The sequence below is a fragment of the Peromyscus leucopus genome, chromosome 1, assembly GCF_004664715.2.
Source record: "Peromyscus leucopus breed LL Stock chromosome 1, UCI_PerLeu_2.1, whole genome shotgun sequence".
Taxonomy (NCBI): Eukaryota; Metazoa; Chordata; class Mammalia; order Rodentia; family Cricetidae; genus Peromyscus; species Peromyscus leucopus.
In genome coordinates, this window is record NC_051063.1 from 123,890,673 (window position 1) to 123,918,315 (window position 27,643).

Below are 27,643 nucleotides of genomic sequence, written 5' to 3' on the forward strand. Positions count from 1 at the left end.
GCATAATGACACCAAGTAGTGATTACTGTAGCAACCCAGAAGGCTGTAATTTAAATCACTGTTTTTAAAGCTAGTATTAGGACAGACATAGTAGTGCATAGCTGTTATCCCAGTTCTCGGGAGGCTGAGGCAGGAGAATTGTGTCAAGTTGGAGGCTGGTCAGGACTACATAGTGAGTTCTAGACTAGCCAGGGCTATGTATTGAGACTGTTTCAAACAAACTGGGGGTGGGGGTGAGGGTGAGGGGCAGAAAACAAGCCAGGCATGGCACACACCCCTTTAAAACCCAGAACTCTGGAAGTAGAGAAGCAGGATCAGGAGTTCAAGACTATCTCCTTGGCTTACACAGCAAGTTTGAGGCCAACCTGGACTACATGAGACCCTGTCTGATAAAACAAGCCAACAAAAATAAGTGATTTGAAAAAAAAAATAGTATTTTACCACATCCTCCTAAGAACTCAGCAATGCTGTCGTTGCTGAGAACAAAGTCACAGTCTCCAGCAGTGACAGCAAGGTGACACGTTTGGTGTGTGTATTTACTACTTGCTCTTTATTTTGGCTTACAAAAGGCTTGGGCTTCAGCAGGGTACAGCAAAGCATTCCCTAGCTAGAATGGCTGTCAGCAAGGTCCTGACAAAATGAACAGACTTAGGGCACAAAACCATCGGATACAAACAGTGTGGTATCTGGATGGAGGGAATATAATCCATCTCCCACCATCTGTGTCCCTAAATGATAATAATATGCTTATGTTTCTTGATAGTAAGAGTCTTATTCAGCACATTATAATCCAGGGCTGGGGAGGCTGAGGCAACAAGATTGTCACAAGTTTGAGGCCAGGCTGGGTAACAAAGTAAGATCCTCTCTCAAGCAAAATACTGAAACAAGTCGCCATCACGTATTTAGTGCATGCAGTTCGTAGTCTAGACACTCTGCTTGATGTTAGAGATACAGTCATGACCCAGACATGCCGGGTCACTGCTAGGCGGAACTTCAGGCCAGAGGGAAAGAGGGATGATTTTACAACTTTTAACACCATGTGATAAACCTACAGTTGAGTGCAGAGCTGCAACACTTCAGAGTGGTGCCTAATCCAGACTGCAGCCAGGGAAGCCTTCCTGGAGGAGGAGGTGTGGAAGTGTGACCCAAGGGCAGCGCCACTAGAAGTTGGAGCCCTGTGTTCTAATGAGAAGCACTGTTTGGCCAAGAGATCCATGGGGTAGGAGAAAGTGTGCACTGTGTGAGGAACCGAAAGTTTGGGGAGTCTGAAACTGCCATCACTGTGAAGAGGAGCAGAGGAAGCCTGGAGGGGAGCCAGAACCAGATCACACACCTCACTCCTTTAGTAAGGAGTTCCAGTTTGTCTTGAGGACAGTGCAAGGCTGGTGAAGGAATAGTTATTGCTGTTTGCTTACTTGTTTGCTTTTCAAGTTTTTTAAAATAAAAAATACATTCATACCTATATTTAAATAAATAAACTCAAATAAGAGCTAGGCGAGTTGGTGCACACCTTTGATCCTAGCACATGGGAGGCAGAGGCAGGTCTCTGTGAGTTCAAGGTCAGACTAGTTTATATAGCAAGTTCTAGTCCATCCAGGGCTACACAGTGAGACCCTGTCTCAAAGCAAACAGACAAACAAATAAACAACCCAACAAAACAAACAACTGAAAAAAACCCCTTCAAATAATATTTGAAGCCTTGTAAAATGGAAAGCCAAAGTCCCCTTCTCTCATTGATGTCACATCAAATTCTAGTCCCCGGCAGGGCCTTTTATTGCCGGGTGTTGTGTTCATCTTTTAGGGGTTTCCGTGTATATGTAAGCTTTTCAGCCTGTGTACACATACTGTCCTTTTCCTCAGATGGCATTGTGTCACCACACACACACACACACACACACACACACACACTCACACACACACACACACACACACACACACACACACAGCAGTACAGTTTACTTTTCTGTACTGTTTCATTTGCTGAACCAGTTTCATACTGAGAGGAATTTAAATTACGTGTAATTGTTCATTATTATAAGGGAAATCTTGGGCACGTTCTGTAATCCCAGCACTTGGAAGATGGAAGTAGGTGGATCAAAAATGCAAGGCCTTTCTCAGCTACACCAAGTTTGAAGCCAGCCTGAGCTACAGGAGACTTGGTCTCCAAATCAAAACAGAGAAACCCTGAAGCAAAACTGCAGTGAACACCCTCGATAGCATCCGTATTTGGATGTTTACCTGAAGGTGTCTGTGACACACAGTTCCTAGAAGCAAAACAGTCAAATACAAGCCAGATCTGTCGTCCAGTATGTGAAAGGCTGAGGTGAAGAATGGCGAACTTGAGGCTAGCTGACCTCACATAGAGATCTGGGCCTCAAAAAAGGTGTGTGTGTGTGTGTGTGTGTGTGTGTGTGTGTGTGTGTGTGTGTGTGTGTGTGTGTGTATATGTACGGTTTTGTGGTGTTATGTATACTCACTTGTTATGCAAAACTGATCTCCAGTACCTCTTCATCTTGGAAATTAGAAAGTCTGTACCCATTAACAACAGCGCCCGCTTCCTCCTCCCCTCCTCCCCTGGTCCCCACCATTCTGCATCTATGACTCTGACTGGGCTTGAGCCGCCTAAGTGAAATCAGACACACTTTGTCTTTGTGTGGTCAGTCTCTGTCATTTAGCACGATGCCCTCAAGGCTCATCCATGTTGTGGTGACAGGCTTTTAAAGGCTTAGTAATATTACCTTGTGTGTATATACCACCCCTTTGCCCTTTCACCTTAGGATGGACAGCTGAGTCGTCTCCACCCCTTGGCTGTCATGCTTAAAGCAGCTCTGAAAACAGTTAACAAATACACTGCTGGATGCGTACCCAGAAGTGGTTTTGCTGGACCATAAGGTACTTTTAGGTTGGTTCATTTGCACAGGCTGGCCTGGAACTCCCGGGGAGCCAGGAGTGTGGGCGTGCAAACGGCACCCTCTTCCTTGGTGTTTGTTCTGCTTTTGTGTGGCGCTAGGGAGTGCACCCAGAGCTCGGGTGTGTGGGTTCTGCCACTGAGCTTCTCCAGCCGCAGCTCCCGGCTCTACGGTTAGTGGAGGGGAGACTGCTGTCGTGGTTTCCATAGCACTCACAGCGTTTTATAGTCCTACTAACTGTATGCCCCGGCTCCCTTTCTGTTGCTGAGAAGACACCCCACAGAAGCAGTTTAGGGGAGAGGGTTTGCTTTAGCCCAGCACCTTCTGGGTTTTGTTGGTGAGCTTAGACAGCTTTATTTTTTATGGTAGTCATCCAGCAGGTGTGAAGTGATACCTCCTCAGGACTTCATGCTTCTCAGATCTTAGATAGGAAGCATCTCTCGACGGTTCTCGGCCATTCATATCTTTTTTGGGGAAATGCTTATTTCAGTCATATCTGTCATCATCTTCGCCAAGAATGTAACAGGCAAACTTTGGAGGAGATATCTCCTTGTTTTATCAGCACAGCTCTTACTTTAGTGAAATTAATTCATTCAACAAATAAAATTGAGGGATCCCCATGTGTCTAGGCTTCTAAAATCCGGGGGTGTAACATATAAGTCAGGCTGAATACGTTTATGTTGCTCTGGCCACTTTATCTTTTATTAGCATATAAGAATACTAGATATGTTAAGCAAATTGGCTTTTGGTGTATTAGTTGTCTGTTCTTGCATTTCAAATGGCCTTAAGTGTGGTGTGGCAAAGCAGTATACATTTTATTATCTGGCAGTTTCTGTAGTGAATCCCAGACATGGCTTCCCTGGGTTGTCCGTTTCAGGGGCTCACCAGGCTCATCCAATTGTGGGGACAGGGCGTGGACTCATCAGACTCGGCTGGGGATTATTTTCTCCTCCCTCAGGGTAGCCAGATTTCCTTCGTGGTTAAAGCAGTACAGCATCCATTTGGGGCAGCAGCTCCTGAGCTCCTCGAGGCCTTTCCGACCTTGCAGACTTCTTCAGCATCCACTTGCTGCACAGACGCTTACTCCTGGAAGCCAGGCGAGGGGAGGCTGCTAGTCCTTCTGCTAGAAAACAGGGGCGTCACCCTGGGAATGACACCCCATCACTGTGGCTTATACGGTTAGTAGAGGCATGTTCCAGGCCCTGCCACAGTCAAAGAGTGTGAGCACGCGCGTGCAGGCATATGTGTGAATGTATGTGTGTGCATGTGTAAGTGTATGTGTGGTGATGTATATGTATGTGCGTTCATGTTTGTACATGTAGGTACTTCATGCCAAGGCATGGAAACTGTGAGGTGGGGCTGTTGGGGCCCCTTTTACCTTGTTTCCCACAGTCTTCTATGTATATTTCAAACAATCTCTCCGTTCAGAATGTGTCTGGGAGTTTTCTGCTCTGTATATTGAAGACACTGGTATTTTGTAAGGCTGGCTTTTAATTTCTAGTACGCTTAGAATAGACTTCACTCTAAGACTGCCCATTCACTCTTTAAAATCCATATTCTTTCCTAATGCTGTAACCATTTTGGAATTTACCACCACCTTTAAGGCAGGGTCTTGCTTTGTAGCCCAGGCTGGCCTCAAAGCTAGAGTTCCTCTCCCTCAGCCTCCTGAGTGCTGGGATCACAGGCATATGCTACCACATCCACAGAGTGTTTTTATTTTCTTTATTATTGTGTGTATGTGTGTATATAATGTGTATTTGTGAGTGTGGACATGCATGTGTGTGAAGGTCAGAGGACAACTTTCAGTAATTGCTTCTGGGAGTCAAACTCGGGTTAGTCCATGATAAGTTCATTTGTTTTTCTAAAAAAAATTATTTTTAATTACATGTACTTATGTGTAGGGGGGGGAGGGGGGCGGGGTATGTGCACACGATTTTAGGGCCATTGGATGCCAGAAGAGGGTATTGGATCTCCTAGAGCTGCAGTTATAGGTGGTTGTGAGCCACCGTGTGGGTGCTGGGACCTGGACTCAGGTTCTCTGCAAGGGCTTCTTAACTGCTGAGCCGTCTCTCCAGCCCACCACCATTTATTTCGAATATGGTTTTCCCAAGTTTTCTTACTAGTTTGATCCGCTGGTGTGGTTGACCATTTCTTGGTGTGTCTTTCTGTGGGTTTAGAATATAGCCTTTAAGTTTAATTTTAGTTATATGTTTTCCAGATCTATGAATACATGTTCACGCGGTCCAGAGTCAAGGGCAAATGAAAGATGCTCAGCCCGAGCATCCCTTATGTCTCTGCTCCAGTTACTTCCTCCCGGCAACAGGTGTTGTCACATGCTCTTACTCCTTTGGGGCAGGTCATAGACACATCCACAATGGTCCTCTGACTCTCTTCCCTGTATTTCTGGACCTGGCTCTTTCCCACTTAATATATCTTGGGGATCTCTCTATACCATTTTTAAAAGTGTGTTTGGTGTGCATGTGTGTGTGCAGGCATGTGTGTGCCATGCATGTGTAAGTGTATGTGGTGTATGCACGTGTGTGAGTTCATGTTTGTACATGCAAGTCTCAAGTGCACAGCCTCAGATGTCAGTCTTCACCTTTCACTTTGGGACAGGACTTCCAGGCACTGTTGCACACGCCCCAGGGATCCTTCTGCGCCCGCCTCCCTTGTTGCTGGAGGAGCACTGGGTCACAGATGCTTGATGCTGTTTTACGCAGGCTTTGGGGATCGGCGCTCAGTTCTTCACACTTCTCAACGTGCTCTGCCCGATGAGCCCTCTCCCCAGGATCGGCGCTCAGTTCTTCACACTTTTCAGCGTGCTCTGCCCGATGAGCCCTCTCCCCAGCCCAACCTCCTTATTGTTTTGAGGCTGAGTCTTCCACTCCTTTGGAGCTCACTGGTCCAGCAAGACCAGCTGGATAGTGAGCACCAGAGATCGTCCTGGGTCTGCTCCCCACTGCTAGGGTTAAGAGCATACACCGTCATGCCTGGCTTTTACTGCAGGTACTGGGGATCCAAACTCAGGTCCTTTGCTCGAATGGCAAACACTTCACCAACTGAACCATTTCCTCAGCCCCTCTCTAAGACAAAACAAAATAACACAGTCTTCTACTAGATGAGCATACCGTGATTTATTCTTGTTATACACGTACAGTTTCATATACGTACAGGCGTAGCTGCGAGAACAATTTCTAGAAGTGAGTTGATGGAGCACTTGTTGGTTTACTTTGTATTGCCAGTTCATCCTCCTGAGAAGGTGTACCAGTTTATGCCCGTGTCTGTTCTGTTAGAGAGCCTGTTTGCCCACATCCTCCCCAGGGTTTGAGAGACTTTGTGGTGTGTGTGTGTGTGTGTGTGTGTGTGTGTGTGTGTGTGTGTGTGTGTTCGTGTGTGAGTACAGGTGCACACGTGTGTTCCGTGGAACAGGTATGAGAGGACAACCTCAGGTGTCAGCCCTTGCCTTCCACCTTGTTTGAGGAGGGGTCTTTTACTTCTTAGCAGCTGCACATGCCAGACCACCTAGCCTACAGATTCTGGGGTTCTCCTGCCTGCTCCTCCTCAATGGAGGTAGGATGCTGGCTTTGTGTGGGTTCTAGGGAATCCAGCTCCAGTCTCTGTGCTTGAGCAGCACACACTTGACTCACTGGCCATCTTCCCAGCCCTGGGGGGTTGGTTTCCCTTGTTGCCTTTTGTTTTTGAGACAGGCTCTCTCTGGGACCTGAGATTCAATAAGTGGGCTAGACTGGATGGCCAGCAAATTTTAGGGGTTCCCCTGTCATTGCCTCCTGAGTGTGGGGCTGCAGGTGCATGCCACCATGCCAGCATTGTCTGCCAGTCCCGGGAATCAAATCCCTGGTGCTTTACCTACTGAGCTGTCTCAAATCCTCTGTCTCCCTAGTGCTGGGATTAAAGGTGTGCACCATCACCGTCTGGCTCTCTATGTAGTTTTAATTTGCATTTCTCTTATAAATGAAGTATGCATTTTTCCTGTTTTTGAGCCATTTGTATTATCTTTACTTTGCATAATTTATGTCTTTTGCCCTTAATTTTAGTGATTGGGTGTTATACGTTAGAAAATGTGGCCATTTTTTCTGTGATTTGAGTCATATATATTTTCACAGTTTACCATTTCTTATCAGACTTTGTGATGGGATTTTTTCGTGTGAATTTTTTTTTATGAACGAAAGTTTGGGGACTAAGATTACAGTGCAGTTGTTCTGGTGCCTGAGTTCCAGGCGTGTGCCGTCTGCCAGCCTCCTTTTTGTGGATGTAGCTGTCCTTGTCCAGTGTCATACTGTTTTGTCTAATTACTGTCAGCTTATATTACAGTTTAAAATAGTAATCCACTTTCATGTGGCTTTTCAGTTATTTTTTCTTTCTTGGCCTTTCTTGAATGTTTGTTTTCAAGATGATTTTAAATTGGCTTATTTGGGGTTGCGGTGGTTTGAATGGGAATGACCTCCATAGACTCAGACATTTGAATGCTTGGTCTCCAGGTTTTTTGGAACTGTTTGGGAAGGATGAGAAGCGTGACTTTGTTTAAGGAGGTCATCAATAGGGAAGACTTTGAGGTTTCAAAATCCCATGCCATTTCCGTTTGGTGCTCTGCCTTGTGGATCTAAATGTACTCTTAGCTACTGCTCCAGCACCATGCCTGTCTGCCTGCGGCCATGATGGTCATGAACTCTAACCCTCTGAAACTGTGAGCCTCCAATAAAGCCTTTCTTAAGTTGCCTTGGTCATGGTGTCTTAGCACAGCAAAAGAGATGTAACTAAGACAGAAGTGATTTTTTAAATGTGTTGTTAATAACTTCTACCACTAAGCAGGGCTGTCAGATTCACATTTTAGGGGCTTATCCTGACGGCTGTGTGGAAACAAGGGAGGAGGTAACAAGACTGGAGGCGACAGACGGTTCTAGCTCAGCGTGGTGGCACACACCTGTGGACCAGGGGAGTGTGGCCAGCCTGGCTAGACAGTGAGACTTCGTCTCAAAACAATCAAAAATAAAACACCCAATCACAAGGCTGTTTCAGATTTCTTGGAGAGAATAACTGGATGGGGAATTAAGGATCAAGGTGAGTGTGGAAGAGACGGAGACCCACGTAACCAGGTGTTGCTGATGAAGAGAGGAAAAGGAAAAGTGCTCAAGAGTCCAAATGCTGTGGGTTAAACAGCCAGAGAGGGCCGATTGCTGAGGTCCAAGGTGTGCAGGCCAGGCCACTGTGGGAGGACGGAGGCAGAGTGGTTTGTCAAGGTGTGCAGGCCAGGGCCGGTGTGGGAGGATGGAGGCAGGGTGGCTCGTCAAGGTGTGCAGGCCAGGGCCGGTGTGGGAGGACGGAGGCAGAGTGCCTCGTCAAGGTGCGCAGTTGGAAACGTCCACTGGAGCCCTCCGCAGCTGTCCGGGGACTGTTGACTGCAGTCTGTAGCCTGGAGAGATGTGGGCTGCAGGTGGAGTGGTGTGACTGACCCCCAGGGAAGCTCAGCATTTAAAGGATGGTTCGTGTGCTCAGATTCTGTAGAGGCAGAAAAACAGGAGAGTGTGGAATCGTGGAATGGAAGGTTTCAAAACAGAACAAATCATCCCAATTTCATGCTTTTAGGATGTCAGTAAATTAGGAGCTGAAGAAGTCCATTTGGATTTAAGGGCAGAGAAAGGCTGTGAATGCCACGGGAGTTTCAGTGGAGTCGAAGAGGGTGGGGGCTGAGAGATGATCAGGGTGCCGAGGCGACTCCCACACCAGGAAGCCTGCTGCTTAGAAGAAGAGACGTGGGATGAGGGAGAGGGGGCATCGTCATGTTCATGGCCCTCCCGAAGCGTCACACAGGAGAGTCTTGGCTGTGCTCCTGTGCTGACAGGAAGAGCCAGTGGAGCAGAGGAGGAAGAGGGCTGGGATCTGTTCCGTCAAGAGCAGCAGGGTTAGAGAAGTCGGCCAGCATGGTCTGTCTGGGAGAGAGAAGTCCGCGGAGGGGGCGGGCGGGTGGAAGTTAACAAAGAACTAGTGTTGCCATCCCAGCGCTCTGGAGGTTGAAGTGGCAGGATTGCTGAAGAGAAGAGAAAGGAGGGAGCAACAGGAAACACAGACTATCTAAGAAATTGGAATCAGCTTTAGGAATTTAGTGGAAGAGTAAGTTTAAGAAGCAGGCACCAGCCGGGCGGTGGTGGCGCACGCCTTTAATCCCAGCACTTGGGAGGCAGAGGCAGGCGGATCTCTGTGTGAGTTCGAGGCCAGCCTGGGCTACCAAGTGAGTTCCAGGAAAGGCGCCAAAACTACACAGAGAAACCCTGTCTTGAAAAAACCAAGAAAAAAAAAGAAGCAGGCACCAGCAAGTAGCTCAGTTGGTTAAGGCGCATGCTGCCAAGCCTGGTGATCCGAGTTCAATCCCCAGAACAGAACTGACCCCTGAAAGTTGTCTCTGACCTCCACGTATTGGCCGTGGCATATGTACCCACCCCTCTATACTAGCCCATCCTACCCTCAAACGAAAATAAATAAATGTAAAATAAGAAAATTAAAAGTAAAAAGCAAGGTGTAAGGGCCGAGAACGTTGCTCAGTAGTACACTGCCTGCCCAGCACGAATAGGACCATGAGTCCAGTCCCTGTTACTGCGGAGAATAAATGGAGAAATAGAAGGGGCTGGGATTCCTCAGCTGGGGAAGTGCTTCCTGCACAAGTGCCAGGCCCGGGTCAGTCCCCAGAGCCTCGGAAGAGCCAGCTGTGCGGTGGGTGGGTGGGTGGGTGCGTGTGTGTGTGTGTGTGTGTGTGTGTGTGTGTGTGTGTGTGTGCGCGTGTGCGCGTGCGCGCGCGCGCGTGCGTGCGTGCGTGGAGTCCCAGCCCCAGGAGTGGTCACTGTCCAGTCAGCTTGGCCCGCTCAGCAAGTCCCAGAGCAGGGAGAGAGTCTCTCAAGAAGGAAGCCTGGTGAATGGTCCCAGCGTAGACCTCTGGCCTCTACCATGTGGGCACACACTTGAATAAATAAGTCACAAGCAAGCTGTAATTATGACTATGTTACTGTTGGTGCTAAAAGAGGACTGGAAGGATCGTCTGTCCCTGCTTGCTGTACACACTAATCGTGATTTGAAGGACTCGTGAAGCTATTACCCTGTTTACGTATTGGGAAGCAAGAAGGGGAACTGGGATTAGAGGTTTCCTCCACACTCTCCATCTTTACATTTTGTATTTGTTGAGAATGTAAATAAATACTAATACTCACTAAAATAACTTGATAAAATGGTTTATTGTTTTTAAAAATAATAATTCCAACAAGACTTGAATTTTCTTTTTGAGACAGATTCTTGTGTAGCCTGGGCTGGCCTTGAACTTGCTGTGTAGTTGAGGATGACCTTGAACTTCTAACCCTCTTCCTCATACCTTCTGTGTGTTAGGAATAGAGGTGTGTGACCACCGTGCCCTGTTCTATGGGGAGCCGGCGGGGTGCAGCCCAGGGCTTTGTCCGGGCTAGGCAGGCACTTTGCCACCTTAGCAGTGCCCCAGCCCCAGGGTCTGGGTTTGCTCAGCTGCTCTGCAGAGCTCTAAGTGTTCCTCATTTGTCTGTTGAGCCTCTAAGAAACAAACGCTTGCTTTTTGTCTGAGAGAACGTTGCCTTTATTTGACTCTCCCTGATTGGGGACCAGCAGGCTTGGGGAAGCATCCCAGGATCCCTGGGTCAAGGAAGAGGTCTGCAGCCTGCCACAGCTGGTCCTCTTAGCTGTGGGTTTTAAGGCTGGCTTACAGCCTCAGAAAGGAGGAAGAGAGAAGTCAGGATCTTGATGGAGCTCTCCACACTCAGCTGTGACACACGCCAGTGGCAGTTGATCTTCCAACTTTGCCTCTTCATCACCATTATAAATGATTCCCAGAGACTACAAAACCTTAAGCATTTCCCCAAATAAGCAGGCGTAAGAAACAGAAAATCGAAGGGGGAATAAAGGATTCCAGCATTTCTCACTTCGTTCTGGTGTTGGAGCAATAGTGAAATGATGGCATGGGTTTAGCATATTTTATTTTAGTGTCTAGTTCTTATATTCCCCGCAAATAGTGACTCTCACTTGAAGCATCAGAGGAAATACAGAAAACCCCCTCAGATCTTGGATGAGGTAAAAAGGCTCAGTGGCAGAGTCCTTCCCTAAACTTGTGTCAGAGTCTGGTTTGCTCCCCACTACCACACAGACAAGAAAGGAAAACAATTCAATATATAAATTAGACATTGAAAGTCCACAAGACTCCCAGATTCACTAGTGGCCATTTCTCTTTACCCATTTTTAGTGTACCAAGTAAATCATCTAACCTGAGAACTGTGTTAAGAGTATGGATGACACTGAGTCAGCATTCAGATTTCTCCTTTAAAATCCTCAGGTGCTGTGTGTCTCAGGTCACGAGACTGAGGGGCTTTTTAACCACTGTTCTCTGGTCTAGACCATCACTGCTAATGAGCCTGTGAGAAGTCAGTGAAGGGTCACTTGTCAGCTCTGTTTATGGTGCCTCAGGAACTCCTAGATCTGTGGGCTGGACTGTGTGAATGGGTCGCGCTTCCAGGTGAAGCCAGCTGACTCAGCTGGAGCCGGGCTGCCAGGGGCTACCAGCCCCACCCTTCCCAGCTGTAGGCTGAGAAGCTGGGGAATGCCTCATGCCTGGCCTGGGAGAGAGCTTGCTAAGACTGTTGGGAACTAAGAAGCTGCGGCTGCTGCCCAAGCCTATGACACATACATGTTCAAAAGAAAGGCTCTCACCAGCACAGGCCTATGACACATACATGTTCAAAAGAAAGGCTCTCACCAGCGCAGGCCTATGACACACACATGTTCAAAAGAAAGGCTCTCACCAGCGCAAGCCTATGACACATACATGTTCAAAAGAAAGGCTCTCACCAGCACAGGCCTATGACACATACATGTTCAAAGGAAAGGCTCTCACCAGCACAGGCCTATGACACACACATGTTCAAAAGAAAGGCTCTCACCAGCACAGGCCTATGACACACACATGTTCAAAAGAAAGGCTCTCACCAGCACAGTTGGAGAGGTCTGTTTTCCCTTCCATGTCTAGGCAGAAGTAAGAGCTTAAGATGGGAAAAGACTCCACATGGGTCCTACAAGTTTGTCTGTTTAACAGAAGAGTTTCAAACAGGTTTAACCCAGCTATAAGTAAGCAACCAGATCCAGTTTTTTGTTGTTGTTTTTGTTTTTTGAGATAGGATTTCTCTGTGTAACAACCCAGGCTGTCCTGGAACTCACTCTGTAGCCCAGGCTGGCCTCGAACTCACAGAGATCCACCTGCCTCTGCCTCCTGAGTGCTGGGATCAAAGGCGTGTGCCACCACCGCTGGGCCAGATCCGGTTTCGATTCAATGGAGAATCTAGGAAGGAGGGAGGAAGGAAAGAAGGAAGGAAAAAAATTGAAACCAAAATTGAAACCAACAACCTGAAAAGAATCTGGTTCTGCAGACCTATTCTTCACTTTTGGTAGCTTGGTTCCTCATGGGGACAACTGATTGAGAATTTTTAGCAACCTCTCATCTGGGCAAATGCCCTCAAGAGATGGTGAATGCTTTGAGGGTACTGCAGCTCGGCCTGAAAGAGAACATCCCAGGAGCATGCAAGAGAACAAGGACTGCACCCTGAGAATGTAGTGTGTCCTCGTGTTCAGTGGGACCTGGAGGCAGCCAGGCAGTCAGGGTTAAGGATGCTGCCTGCTTGGCTTGGCTGACCCGAAAGGTCATCATAAGCTCTTGTGACTTGGTGAATCCTGAAGAACAGGACACTGTGTCTCATCATGAGCGAGAAGCCAGATGGGGATAGTACCCTATGCTCTTTTAAACCAAAAACAGGATGTAAGGGTTGCGGGTTTTTTAACCCGATATCTTTATTTAGAATTACCATGTGCTGTATCTAACTAAATGTTCCAGATTATTTTATTCTTTCCAGACACATTTTCTTATACTTTAATACTTCGTTTGTGAAATTAAATACTTGTTTTGTTCTTTATTAATTTACTTCCTCTTTTCCAGTGCTGGGGATCAAACCCAGCATGCTAGGGAATTGCTCTGCTAAAAGCTAAATATTCTAATTTTGTCCTTTAAAGACATCAGGAATGGGCCAGTGAGATGGCCCAGTGAGTAAAGATGCTTGCTGCCAGGTCTGGCAGTTCCAAATCTGAGTTCCATCCCTGGAGCCCACATGGTGGAAGGAGAGACCCTGCTCCCACACGGTGTCCTCTGACCTCCACCTCACACTGTGGTGTGCATGCACTGAGCAACCTCTCATCCAGGCAGATGCCCTCGAGAGATGGTGAATGCTTTGAGAGTACTGCAGCTCGGCCTGAAAGAGAACATCCCAGAAGCATGCAGCACAACAAGGACTGCACCCTGAGAATATGCCTGCAAATACAGACATTTTAAAAAGAGATATCACTAGTAAAATAAAACAGCAATAGTTAAGAAAGAAAAACAAGACATAAAGTTATACATACTCTGTAGGGGTGAGGGGAGCTTTTTTGTTAGCCAACTATATGTACTCTTACTGGTTTCAATATCTTCCAGGTGTCCTGCCCACCCCACTCCCAAACCCCCCACCGCCCACCCCCGTCTGCTTGGCATTAACCTAGGATTTTATGCACACTAGACAAGTGTTCTACCACTGAATTATATTCCCATCCTTTTTTTTTTTTTTTGGTTTTTCGAGACAGGGTTTCTCTGTGTAGCTTTGCGCCTTTCCTGGAGCTCACTTGGTAGCCCAGGCTGGCCTCGAACTCACAGAGATCCGCCTGGCTCTGCCTCCCGAGTGCTGGGATTAAAGGCATGCGCCACCACCGCCCGGCCTCCCATCCATTTTTGCGCTTTTTAATTTGAGACAAGGTTTCACTAAGTTGCCCAGGCAGGCTTTCAACTCACTCTCACTCTGTAGTCCAGACAGGCCTTGAACTTTTGATTCCCTGCTTCAGCCTCCTGAGTAGCTGGCATCACAGGCCTGTGCTACCAGGCTTACTACACTATCTTCCACATTAGTATCCTCCACATTTTGCTATTCTTGTCTTGTCTATTCCCCTCTCAGGTTTTTTGTCTTTTAATCTAAATTCTAGATCTCTCTGAAACTCAGTGAAGTGTCTCACCAAGTTTAATCACAGCGGTGAATCTGGTGTGAGTCAGAATGCATCAGGGCTATAAAGAGGGGAGCAGGGCAACACCCCATGACTGTCTCCTCCTCTACCCATCCTCTGTGGCAGGTGCTTTGATCTCTTCCTAAAAGGGGGGCCTAGAGTCTCTGTCTGACCCTTTGGCTGTTTTCTCAGCATCCTCCCTCCAGTTGATCCCATTTCTAGGTCTGGCTCCTGCTTCGCCCTGCCCTGACTCAGCTCAAGCCTTGGTTCATCAAAAACGAGTTCTCTCGGAGGGCTTTCTGACCTACAACAGAACAGGATGTGATGGCACATACCTGCAGCCCCAGTACTTGAGAGGCTGAGGCAGGAAGGATGTCCAGTTTGAGGAGAACCTGGAAAACACCCAACTAAACAAAAACCCAAGCCATTTCTTCCCTCCTCGGTTCTTTCTGTCATCAAAAGAAACATGGGCCGACTGGAGCTGAGTGGGCAGACCTCAATTTCCCAGAAGAAAGGTCTCCAGTCCCACTCAGACTTCAAGGGAGCTGTGCTGAGCAGGTGGCCTTGCTCACCACTAAACATCACTCCAGGCAGGGAGGTGGGAAACAGGAAGTTTAAACCTCTTCTCCGGGAGCCAGAGTGGCATGACCCAAAGCAGAGTACAAAGCCTTTCAACGGTTCCAAACCTTCATTCTCCATGGCCGCCTGCCCTGAGGATTTGAAGTTGAAACTCTTTGTTTTAATATGGAAATTTTTAGCTGGACACAAAAGTAGAAAGAATGGAATAATAAACCATCACTACTTTTAATAATTATCAACATCTTGCCATTAAACTTTCTGATCACTCATGCTAATGATAAAAAGAGTTTTGTGTCACCAATTTGGGCATATTGTTTGTTTATAAATTGTATGCATATGGCACTTTCCTGTTAAACACATACACAAATATAAAACTAAGTGGGAACAGAACTATATTCATGCTGGGAACCCTTGGGGGACACACTCTGCTCTGGAGCCTGAGTTGCTAGAAACATTAGATAATTAAGCAAACACGTTGGCACCCGTTACAGGGCAGGCACCATGTGGTGCTGGAGGGAGGGATTGGCGCTCTTGGCTCTCAGGTCTGTCAGCCAGGGTGCCACCTCCCCTCTTTAGGATGGGGAGCCCTGCCAGAGATGCTGTGCTTTTCATCCTCATCGTCTTAAAAGGCTGCCCCGGCTGAGCCCGAGCCTCCACACTCAAGCATGTTTGGGGTGCTGTTCTTTGTTAATACCCTTGTAACTTTTTTCTCTTTTGAGACGGTCTTGCTGTGTATCCAGGCTGGCCTGGCACTCACCTGCTGCCCTGGCTGCCTGCGTGTTAAGATTCTAAGCATGTGCCACCATGCCCCAGCCTTTATTTCTTGTTTGGACAGATTCTTTGGCCTGGCCCTTTGTACTCATACGAGCTGCCTTGATTGTGACCTTCACTGCCAAAGCAAACAACCCAACAATCAAAACCGTGTTGTAGTCCAGCATTTTGTAGAGCAGTCTTTTAGCTTGGTTCATTTAATTAGGCTTCCTTTCCTTTTGTGTGGCACTTTAGGCTGAGGAGGAGGAGATACCTGGAGAAAAGCAGGACTCCACGACAGTTAGGAGCTCGTGGGAGTTTGTGCACTGAAATCCCATTCTCTGCTGGGCTCTACTGCTGCAGAGGGCAAAGGGATGTGGGGATGCCGCGGTCAGAGAGCCTGGCAGGACATTGGCATATGTGGCTGTGGGCAGGTTGGTCTTTGTCATGTGTGCTGGTTGATTTTGTCAACTTTACACAAACCTAAACATGCTTGGGGAGAGGGAACCTGCACTGAGAAAATGCTTCCATCAGATTGACGTGTAGGCAAGTCTGTGGGCCATTTTCTTGATTAATGATTGATGTGGAAGGTCCCAGATCACTCGTGTGTGTGTGTGTGTGTGTGTGTGTGTGTGTGTGTGTGTGTGTGTGTCTCTGTGTGTGTGTGTGTGTGTGTGTGTGTGTGTGTGTGTGTGTGTGTGTGTTCCCTGGGCAGGTGGTTCTGGGTTGTATAAGAAAGGAGGCTGAACAAGCCATGAGGGGCAAGCCAGTAAACAGCTTTCCTCCATGGTCTCTGCTTCAGTTCCTGCGCTGGCTTCCTTCCCCCGGTGGACTGTGGTGAGCTAGGATATGTAAGCCAGAATAAGCCTTTCCCCCTAAGTTGCTTTGGTCGTAATGGTTTACTACAGGAACTGTATCGAAGACATCATGAGAACCAAAGAGCTTCCGGAGGTGACTTACTTATCACACATGCCTTCGGAAAAGAGCAAGCCTGGAGCATGTCTCCCTTCCAGCCCACGTATAAATAAACCCTGCTCATAGAGCTTGCCCTCACTCCTACCCTTCCTCAGCTGAAGTATGGTCAGTACCTGGGGCCAGTCTTCACAAATTTACCAAAAACTAGAGAACTTCACCATGGCAGGCTAACTAAAGGGTCATTTTGTAGAGCTCAGTGATCCATTTCAGGGTGACCTCAGTCCAAGCACTAACTCACCCTGTCTGCCATCTTACCTTCCGACCAAACTTGCCTCCAGACCCCCTGCTCACCCTTATCAGGGAAGTAGGAGACAGCTGTGGACCGGAGTACAGAGAGGCGTGTAGGACTATTGAAGGAGCATTTTCAGTCTAAAGGAGGAAGCATGGCTTGACCAGAAAACAGCTCTAGGGCTTTTAGCTAGCTGACCATTGTGAAATATGAAGTTGGTTCCCTACCTCAAATGAGATCATAGGTGAATATCACTCCATAGGTGTGTTATATACATTATAGCATAATCAAGTATTTTATCAGGCTACTGTCACTTGACTTTTAGATCTTTAGTAGATTTACAAACATAGTAACATTTAAACTCTGTGTGTGTGTGTGTGTGTGTGTGTGTGTGTGTGTGTGTGTGTGTGTGTTGCTGAGGAGTCAATAAATGAACTAAGGGCCTTATACAAGTGTGCTCTACCACTGAGCTACAGCTCGGGATATATATCTCCATCCACCCATCTCCTGAAACAGAATCTTACTGTGTAACCCAATGTGACTTTGAACTTTTCATCCTTATGCCTCAGCTCCCCAGTGCTGGGATTTTAGGCATGGACTAATATGCCTGAGTAGAGAGTCTTAATAAAGAATTTATAAGTCAGCTAAAACTCTTATTTAAAAATCTCAAAAGCAGTTGATTGTATGTAGGCCATTTAGCAAAAAAGGCAGAGTGATAAGGTGTAAAGATTACTGAATGAGGTTCAGAGATTCAGAATTCAAGTTTCCAGGCTGTTGGGCAGGGTGCCACACACCTGGAATCCCAGCACGCAGGTGGCAGAGGCAGGGGCCTTGGCTGCATAGTTCAGGGCCAGCATGGGCTGTGGGAGAGACTGTCTCAAAAACAATTTAACTAACAAAAACGTATTTCTAGCTCTGCCTTCCTGAGAAAAATCACTATTCCTCTGGACCTAGTTCCCGTCTGCAGAAGGACGAGCAGACCCAGCTTGCCCTGTGGTAGTCCTTGCTTTATTTGTCTAATGCACACTGGTAAACCAGCATCCCCATCCCTACCTTCGTGTCCCCCCCCCCCCCCCGAAGGCTAAAGAGGCCTGTGTGTGGTGTAAGAGAGAATCCCAGGGATTCCCTTCTTACTGTTCTTTGGCTCCCATCTGCTTCTGACTCTTGGTTTCTTGTTTTACTGCTGAGATGGCTGAAGTTGCCACATAAGTGATACTGAATCTTGGGTGGTGTTGAAGTTTCAGGCCAGTATGCATTTCTGGCCCTGGTGGTTTTCTGTGGCTTTTGCCGTTTTAGCCATTCTTTGATCTCTGTTGATCACTTTATGTGTACAGCTCCTGAGAGCTGCCTAGATAGATGGCTTCTGTTTGAGACTGTTGATTGGCAATGCTCTGTGAAGATGCCGGGATTTTGGCATTGTCAATCAGAACTTTCAAGAGATCCTTGTTACCCTTAAACTTCTGGGCTTAAGCAGGTCTCCTGCCTCAGCCTCTGGAGTAGCCAGAGTTCCAGGTGATTACCACCAGGGCTGGGTTAATTAATATATGTATAAACATCCAGATGTGTGTGTGTGTGTCTGTCTGTCTTGGGAGTGTTGAAGATCAAACTCAGGGTTTCATGCATGCTAGACAGGAACAGTTTTAAAATGTTAATAGAACTCATTATATACAAGAATGTCAATTGATTAGCACTGGGAGGTAGTGGCACACACCCTTAATCCCAGCACTGGGGAGGCAGAGGCAGGCCAGCCTGGTCTACAGAGCAAGTTCTAGGACAGCCAAGGCTTCATAGATAAATCCTGTCTCAAAACCCCTCCACCCCAAAAAAGGTTAGTACTTAGAAGCTCGTTCTTTACTTGAAAGTATTATAATCATATTTTTCTGTTTTTAATAACTGTATAGCCAAGTGGTGGTGGTGCATGCCTTTAAACCCGATACTTGGGAGGCAGAGACAGGTGGATCCCTGTGAGTTTGAGGCCAGTCTGATCTGCAAAGTGAGTTCCAGGGCAGGCAGAGTTGTTGCACAAAGAAACCCTGTCTCAAAAAAACAAAAACAAACAAACAAATGAATAAATAATTACTTTGTATAGAAGTATAATCTTAACTTAGAATTATTTTCTATTTTGCTGCAGAAATAAAGTATGTCTTGGTTGATTATAAATAAATCATATACTATTGCATATGTGTACTTTTAAATTTTACTGTTTATCATTATTATTACTAATTATGGTTTTTGAAACAGAGTCTTTCTATATAGCCCTGGCTGTTCTGGAACTCACTGTGTAGAACATGCTGGCCTTGAACTCATAGAGATCTACCTGCCTCTGCCTCCCAAGCACTGAGATTAAAGGCATGTGTCACCATATCCAGCTTATTTTTAAATTTAAGATTCATTTATTTTTATTTTATGTATATGGGTGTTTTGTCTTTGTAGTGCATGTGTGCAGTGCCCTCCAAGGCCAGAAGAGGGCATGGATTCTCTGTCAGTGGCCATGTGAGTGCTGGGAACTGAACCCAGGTTCTCTGGAAGAGCATCCAGTGCTCTTAACCCCTGAGCTGTCTTGCCAGCTCCATACAGGCCTTTAATAATGATAATTCCCTTAAACATACAGCTCTCTGACTCAGACTTCAGCTCACTGAATGACCAAAACTGGCTTGATAGGAATCCCCATATGTTTGCCAGTGAAGTGAGAAAGATGTGGAATTCTAATTAACCACAAATGTAGCGATAGGCCAGCAATGTTGATTATCCGCCGAGAGAGTCAATGTAAATGTGTCCTAGCGCTTGTTGCTCCAGTGGAGGCAATGTATTCCTCTGGTCACTGGACTTGACTGAGTCTAGTGGAAGGGGAGGAGACCAGCTGCAGCTGTGGCTTTCAGAAGCGATATGACGTGGACACCTGTGTGCTCTCTGTCACCTGTGTATGGTCACCCACCCACGAAGAGCCCTAGCCGGGGCTTGGAATGCAGCTCAGTGGCAGAGCGCCTCCCTAGTACCATGGTGGTGCACATCTGCAATCCGGCACTTGTGAGGTGAAGATGAGAGGCCCAGGAGTTCAAGGTCATCTTCAGCTAAGTAGGAGGGCGGCCTGGGCTATATCAGAATCTGCTTAAAAACAAAACATACAAGCAAACACAATACCCAAAGCCAGGCTATTCCTTCTGTGGCACCCCTCCCACTCTGTCGAATTGTTTCTTCCTTTTCCCTAATAAATCTGGGTGTGTGTGCATATGTACACACACACACACACACACACACACACACACACACACAGGGGTGTGGGAGAGGTTGGTTGCTACCCAAGATCTTGGTCCCTTGGGGGAGTGCTCTCAGAGTATAATACAGTGGGCTATTAGCTCTAGATTTCTTCACTGAAACCCACAACTTGCAGAGGCCTGGTGTTGTAAGCCTGTAATTTGAGCTACTGAGGAGGCCGAGGCAAGAGAATCACAAGTTCAAATGCCAGACAGAGCAATAATTTAGCAAGACCTTATCAAAAAGTTAAAAATGACAACCACCAAAGCAATTCAACCAGGTTCGGAAATGGACCTCGGTGGTAGGGCGCTTGCCTAGTACTGAAGGGGTGGGGGTGGGGTGGACATTGACCTTGAACAGTACTGCGATTTCAGCAGTCGTTGTCAGAAAGGTTCTGCTGTCTGTGTTAGCTATGGCTCCCCTGCCTTGTCAGCCACTTAATACCTGCGAGGCAGGACTAGTTTGCTGCCCTGGTAGATACATTTTCCAGAACAATTCGGGAGTTTACTATCCTGAAAGATAAGGAGAGCCTGAGAGCAAGGTTCTTTGCATGTGGACATTCAGTTCCCACAGTAGTTTGAGCTGCGTTGAGTATCCACATATCCCCTTTCCTCATAGCTCACCACAGAAACAAAGGAAGAAGTGGCCTTGGCCATCTCCTGCCCACCTGAGTGCTAGCCTCAGCCCGCTCCCTACCTCCAGGGCTCCATGGAATCTTGGTGTTTGGAGCAGGCTTTACTCAGTTTGCCCTCCTGCAGATGGATAACTTAGGGCCAGAAGAGTTCTTGTCTCTTGGATTGCTATGCTACCCAGGCACTTCTCTGTGCTCACCCCAACAATCAGGTCCTCTTGTAGGACAGCCCAGCAGCCAGCCCTGGGCTGCTGAGGTCCTGGCTGGCCTCCTGGTGTTAACTTGCACTTTCAGGCTATTGGTGGTGTTTTCAGTTGCTATAACAACGCCCTGTGCTCCCTCCCTCCGCTCTCTGGTGCTCAGGGGCCCTCTTGAGCAGCGCTGGCTCCAGACCCTGACACGGTTCCTTGGCCAGCCCTCCCTTTATTGTTTCAGAATAAAACTAAGTTATCCCAAACAAACACAATGCCATGGAAATACAGCTGAATTTGGGTTTCTCCCACAGTGAGTTCTTGGAATTGTTAGAAATTCTTTCAGATGACTTTTCCACCTCTGTTGCCCCGCTGTGCTGACAATGCTCGTCTGCCTCGAGTGGTCCTCACAGCACCCCAGATAGCACTGAGTCTCAGATTCTGGATCCTCACAGTACTCCTCAGAGCTGAGCTGAGCTGAGGCTCTGCTGAAAGTACATGGCAGCAGTGTGTACAGTCTTGGATTTCTCGTTGGGAGTCGTTTTTTCTCTTTCTCTGCTCTCCTCAGCGCAGCTCTTCCTGCTGTCCCTACCGAAGCAGGAGGGTTAGCTACAGGAACAGCCATCCAAACACCAGGGCTCTCAGCAGACACCTGCTCTTCACTTGGATTACAGGCAGTAGCTGCAGGGCACCCCCTGAACTTCTCCTGTGTCTTTCTGCAGTCCAGGCAGAAGGAACATGCTTTATTTGGGACCTAGCATTCTCACAGCAGAAAGGAAAGGGTATGAGCGGTTGTTTGGACCAGATACCCATTTGCTCCTAAGTCACTGACCACTGCCGCCTCAAGTCACTTGTCCACTCACCCCCTCTCCCTCCACAGACATTCATTCCAGCCTACAGCTAGAGGTGGTGTGGCCTGAACAGCAGATGGTGCCTCACTGAGGTCTAGGTCTGTTGAGGGAGATGTAGGGAGGCTTCCTTCCCATGCTGAAGAAGATACTAACCATGAGAAGAATCTGTAGGGTGACCTTTAATGGGATGTTTCCCAGTATGCCCCATCACACGTACATCTATCTTCCCTTCTAATGCCCAGATATGTCTGGGACAGAGCAGTCCACACATAAGGGATCTCATTTCATTTTATTTTGTCTTTATTTTTATTACATTTATTTATTGACTTGTTTATTCATGTGTGCCACGGCATGTGTGTGGAGGTCAGAGGACAATTTATGGGAGTCGTTTTTCTCTTTCCCCCATGTGGATCCTGGGAGGATTGAACTCAGGCCATCAGGCTTGGTGGCAAGTACCTCAACCACACTGAGCCATCTCACTGGTCCCTCTTTTTTTTTTTTTTTTTTTTTAAAGACAGGGCTCTGTGTAGCCCTGGCTGTCCTGGAAACGATTTGTAGGCCAGGCTGGCCTCGAATTCACAGCAGAGATCCACCTGCCTCTCTGCCTCCCAGTGCTGGTATTAAAGGTGTGCGCCAGCCGCCTGTCCTCACTTCACATCTTAACAAGCCCAAATGGAAACTATCATTCCTGTCTTATAGGTAAGAAAGCCAGAGTGACTTGTTAGCAAGAGGAAGCTGTTGAGGCGTCTCTAGATCATACAGTTTTTGAATTACAATGTAGATTGCTGGCTGTATGAGTATTAGAAATGAAGTACTATGTGATTTCTGAATTAGTAAATAGAAAGATTTTATGTTATGAAATAATGTTAAGTACAAAAATAGATCTCAAAAATATATTCACTGGGTACAATGCAAAAGTTGTACACAAGTAAGCTTGAAAAGCAAAGGAAAAAATAAGTACTTTCGGGCAGCAGAGTTTAATTTCTTTTTGATACTTATTTATTTATTTATTTGAAACAGGGTTTCACTCTGTAGCCTATGTTGGCCTTGAACTCATGATTCTTCTGCCTCTGTCCCTTCAAATTCTGGGGTTACAGGTGCCACCCAACTCAATATTTCATTTTTAAACATTTGCGTATGTGTGTGCACGCGTGTGCTTGAATGAGTGCACACTCGTGCATGGGTATGGGTGTACATTTTGTGGTGCTTGTGGAGAGGTCAGAGAACAGCTTGCTTGGTAGAGATGGTTCTTTCCTTTCATCTCTGTAGGATCTGGGGGTTGAACCCAAAGTTCGAGCTTGCGAGGCAGGCACCTTTACCCACAGAACCATCTTGCTGGCCCAGTAAATACATTTCAAAATTCTAGCTCTCAGAAGGCAAGAAGAGACCGAACGAGCGTGAAGCCATAGTCCCTCGTTCTCTATTTCCTAATTATGACAATTTTTATATATAGTCTGTCTGCTTCCATAGTAACACATTAAAGACTATTTCTGATATATTCTGTAATTGTGTAGAAACAGCCACATGGGACATTTTATTTCCCTTGACACAAAGCACCAACATGCAATAGTACAATTAGAAACTCGGGCTTTTCGCCTGTTCTCAGTCGCTCTGGAGGGTGAGTGGCGACTTCATGGTTAGAGGCCAAACGTTCTCCTTTCTCTCCACAGCAGTCCTTTCATCAAGCTGATAACGTTCGCGGAACCCGCCACCATGGGCTGGTGGAGAGGCCAGCCCGGAACCGCTTCCACCCGCTCCACCGACGGGCTGGGGAGAAGCCAGGGAGACAAATATCCTTTTTCACGGTCTGAGGAGAGTGTGCGTTCTGAAATGCTTGAGAACCGCTCAGGATTTATCTCGCTGTCATTCTGTCTGATCTGCGAGAGGAAGCAATAAAAGTGACTGATTTCAACACTGTAAACACTCCTGCAGCCAGGGAAGGACCACGGGCAGTGTTTATGAAAACCTCTGGAAAGCTCTGTTGACTGGAACAACAGAGCATGAACATGTAATTCTGGCATGTAAGGTATCCTCAGCATTGTCTCCAGAAATCAACAAAGTTAAGCTTGACTTGGAATCAACTTAGAGAGATTTAGTCCATCTAGCAAGAAACGGGCAAATTGGTGTTTGCATTTCTGTTGACCTGATGACCTGCTTTTGGAGCTTAAAGGAGAAATCGCTTAAGATTGTCTGTTTGTATAGTTTCAAACTCAGTAAGTGACAAGTAAAATATAAACTTGGTATTTAGGAAAATTCTTTTTTTTTCCTTTTAATTTATGTGCATTGGTGTTTTTCCTGCATGTATGTCTGTGTGAGGGTGTTAGATCCCCTTGAACTGGTGTTACAGACAGTTGTGAGCTGCCACGTGGGTGCTGGGAATTGAACCCTGGTCCTCTGAAAGAGCAGCAAGTGCTCTTAACCACCGAGCCATCTCTCCAGCGGTATTTAGGAAAATTCTTCAACAGTGATGTGACACCAAACTCTGTGTTGCTAAGTAATAAAGAAAAGGGGCCAGTGAATTCATCGGGCAGTTTGATTTAAGTGGTGCTTCTTAGGAGAGGGGCAGGCTGGGGTGGCATCCTGTGAGGCCCCCACAGTGCTGAGGTTTGGGGCAGACAAAACTGAGCTGGATGCTGTGGGAGAGGGAGCAAGAGCAGCCTGCCAGGAGCTTGCCTCACTTCACTCTCAGCAGGCGCAGGCTGAGGAAGGAGCCGAGAGGCGGGGCCAGTCTCCCTACAGAGAGCTGATTCCTGGCAGTGATGGTAGAGTTGGCTTCACAAGCTCAGAAACCAGGAAGTGGGGGAGGGCACTCATGTTTACTGAGCACCTACCCATGCCAGGCACTGTGCGGGGTAATTTATAAGTCATTTAGCCCTCCGAATTCAATGAATCGTTTATTTTTTTAACCCTCATTTTCCCACGAGAAAACTAGATGTCAGAGTAACTTGCCTGTGACTCATGTAGCCCAGGCTTGTCCACTCAGTGGCAAGGAGAGCCATGTGCTAGAGAATACTCCTGTTCTCCTAGGACTCACAGAGGAAGCCCCAACTGTTCTTGCTTTCCAGGCCCCTTGGGTTTTCCTCTATTGAGAGGTGAGGACAGTGATCCCGGTGAATACTGATCTCTCCCATCTCCTCTCCAGACACACGAGATTAGATCCACGAAGGTGCAGTGACTTCTGACTTTGTCTGTAATATGGCTGCTGTCAGGGAAAATGAAAGTGCCAGATGGTCTTGAGAATTCATTCCTTCCTGGAGTGAGTGATGACTTCACATAGAATGCAGAAGGTAAAAGGGAAACACAGTTTATTTATCTAGCTAGCACATGTGGGTCACGGAGTGGCACACCAAGCAATTGTCCAAACTGCTTGGAATTCTCTAGCAAAAGACCAAATGTTTCTCTGCCCGATTTAACAACACATGGGCGAGAGAGTACAGCTCAGTGGTAGAGTACTTGCCTAACGTTCTCAAGGTTTGGGGTTCAAGAAAAAATATTTTTCCTGCTAGTGTGGCTCAGTGGCTGAGAACCTATCTTGTGTAAAGCAAGCCCTGGGTTCAGTTCTCAGCACGAAAAAGAACTGGAGGGGGAAAGGGGTAAAAAGAAGGAGGGGGTGGGGAGAGGAAGAGGAGGAAGGAAAGGAAAAGGAATGGAGATCGAGGCTTGAGGGTTAAGTAAGAAGTAGGGTGTGGTGGGTCCATTCGTTAAACGTGTATTCATGGAGACTCTTCCCTGGACCAGGAGATGTCTGGAGGACTGAGGACAAAGTGATGAATAGATATCATCCCTGTATTCTTGAGTTTTACATCCTTTGGGAGATGACAGACAGCTAAGAGGCAAATAATAATAATTAATTAAGGAAAGTAACTTCAGGTCGTGTCTTAGTGACTTTTCTATTGCTGTAATAAGACACCATGACCAAGACAGCTCATGGAAGAAAGAGTTTATGGGGGACTTAGAGTTTCAGAGGGTTAGAGTTTGTGACCGTCATAGTAGGGAGCATGGCAGGAAGCAGGCATGGCGCTAGAGCAGTGGCTGAGAGCTCACATCTTGAGACAACCTCAGAGCAGAGAGAGAGCTAGCTGGGATTGTCTTATGAAACCTCAAAGCCCACCCCCATAACACCTCCTCCAACAAGGCCACAACTTCTAATCTTTCCCAAATAGTTCCACCAACTGGGGACCAAGTATTCAAACATATGAGGCTGTGGAGGCCGTTCTCATTAAAAACCACCACAGATGGTAATACGTAAGAGTTCAGGTTCCAAAGAAACGTTCTGGCAAAGGGAATGGAACTCCAGAAGAGACTACACTGCATGTTCAGAGAACCTGTCTCTTTGTAGGTACTATGTCCTGAGGATGACCCGACTGAATCAGCCTGTTAAGAGCGTCAGCAAGGCTTGCCAGCTCCCAAGGGAAAGGAAAGGAAGGAATATACAGAGAAAGGTGTTGAGCTTCCGGAGGGATGAGTCTGATTCACTGATCAGGAGCCATTTCTCTGTGGTCATCTTTTAAGTCCTTAATTTGGCTTCTGGGCCTGGACATCTGCTGGTGTAGAGAAAGTTCACTCGTCTAGGGGTATCCACCAGTGAACTCTGGCGTCCTGTTGGAGGGGTCAAAACACTAGGAGCATCAAGTGAAAGCAGGATGCTTTTACATCTCAGGTGGTAACTTATTCACAGTTTGGAGGGAGACACCTGAGTCGTTCGCTGTTTTCCTGGCCGGCATTCTGTTGGCTGTGAAGTAACTCCTTTAAACTGGTGCCTTTCATGTTTGTCTATAGTACCAGTCTAATTTTTCAGTTATCTCTTATGTACATGGATGCTTTGCCTGTGCGTGTGTCTGTGCACCATGTGTGTGTCTGTGCACCATGTGTGTGTCTGGTGCCTATAGAAGCCAGAAGAAGGTGAGAGGCTTCCTGGAGTTGTTGTTACAGACAGTTGTGAGCCGCCATGTGGATGCTGGGAAGCAAACTCAGGTTCTCTGAAAGACCAGCCAGTGCTCTTAGCCTCTGAGCCATCTCTCCAGCGCCCAAATTTGCCATTTTAAAAGCCAGAAAACTGGTTTGAACCTTTGTTGATACAAACAGGAAAAAAAAAGATGTATTCAGAATTCTTTTATTGCAGTTGTTTCTTAGCGTGGGTATTGTTTAGGGTGGGCAGTCTGCTAACAAGGGTTTGGTCCAGGGCTACAATGGTCACAGATAAAATGAACATTGTTCAGCAAATAATCCAGCTTCCTTCCCAAGTGGGCAGCCACGCCCGCAGGGCTCAAGCACAGCAGACTCCTTCTGCAGTAGGCCATGCTTTTGGCAGGCATGGTTGCCACAAGGCCAGGGCATTGCCGTTGCAGGCAAAGTAGAGGCACCACAAAGGCTCCTCTTGGCTTGAGGAGCTCAGTCTGGAAAATGATGCCTGTTTGCCACAGACCATGCCTTCAGCACACCCCCTCGCCACCCCTGCTTCTCAAAGGTCGTAGACTTGCTCTGTCTCAAACACTGTTTTGTTAAGTTTCTGGACTATTTTCTGATCTGTAGGTAATGTGTTAGAAAATGCCGTCTTCTAAGAGAGGTGTGTTGTTGTAACAGAAGAAAACCAGTGTTTAGACAGTTCCCCAGCGGAACTGAGACCCTGGCCTGAGCAGTCCTGGAACACATGCCTGAGGAACTGACAGGAGCCTCTCCTCTGCAGCCAGCCTTGGCGTATCTGGTCACAACAGGATGAAAACTGTAGAACATGGGACACTGTTCTTTGAATTCATAGCCTGTTAAGTCTAAGAAACACTGTGACACACACACACACACACACACACACACACACACACACCGCCACATGCACACCTGCTCTTGGAGTCTCATGGTACACAGTGGAGTTCTGAGAAGCTGTAGAGTTAATAGATGTCTGTCTTTATGGGTTTTCAAAACCTATGTGACCTCAAAAACCCACCCCTTAACTAACATTCCTATCCAAAGGCAGAGAGAGAAACACTGGTCCTTTAGAGTTCTAAGGGAGAACATTCCTGGTTTCATAATGTCCCATGAAGCCTGCTTCCTCCTCACATGTGCAGACTTAGAAAGGTCTCCTACCTCTCTTTTCAAACTTGACTTGAGGCCCGGCAAGGTGGTTCAGCAGCTACAGGGCTTGGGATGCATGCTTAGCAGCCTGAGTCCACCCCCAGAAC

The 27,643-nt window shown here is 47.1% G+C and overlaps 1 protein-coding gene across 3 annotated transcripts in view; it reads left to right on the forward strand.

Annotated features, from left to right (window-relative positions):
- Crtc3 (CREB regulated transcription coactivator 3) overlaps nucleotides 1-27,643 on the forward strand; it is a 110,079-nt gene that overhangs the window by 39,642 nt on the left and 42,794 nt on the right. For 2 of the 3 annotated variants that reach the window (XM_028873767.2, XM_028873769.2), the window contains exon 3: nucleotides 23,138-23,257. In XM_028873767.2, the coding sequence (XP_028729600.1) occupies nucleotides 23,138-23,257 (120 nt within the window). The remainder of the gene's footprint in view (nucleotides 1-23,137; nucleotides 23,258-27,643) is intronic. The other variant, XM_028873768.2, reaches the window with a different exon arrangement.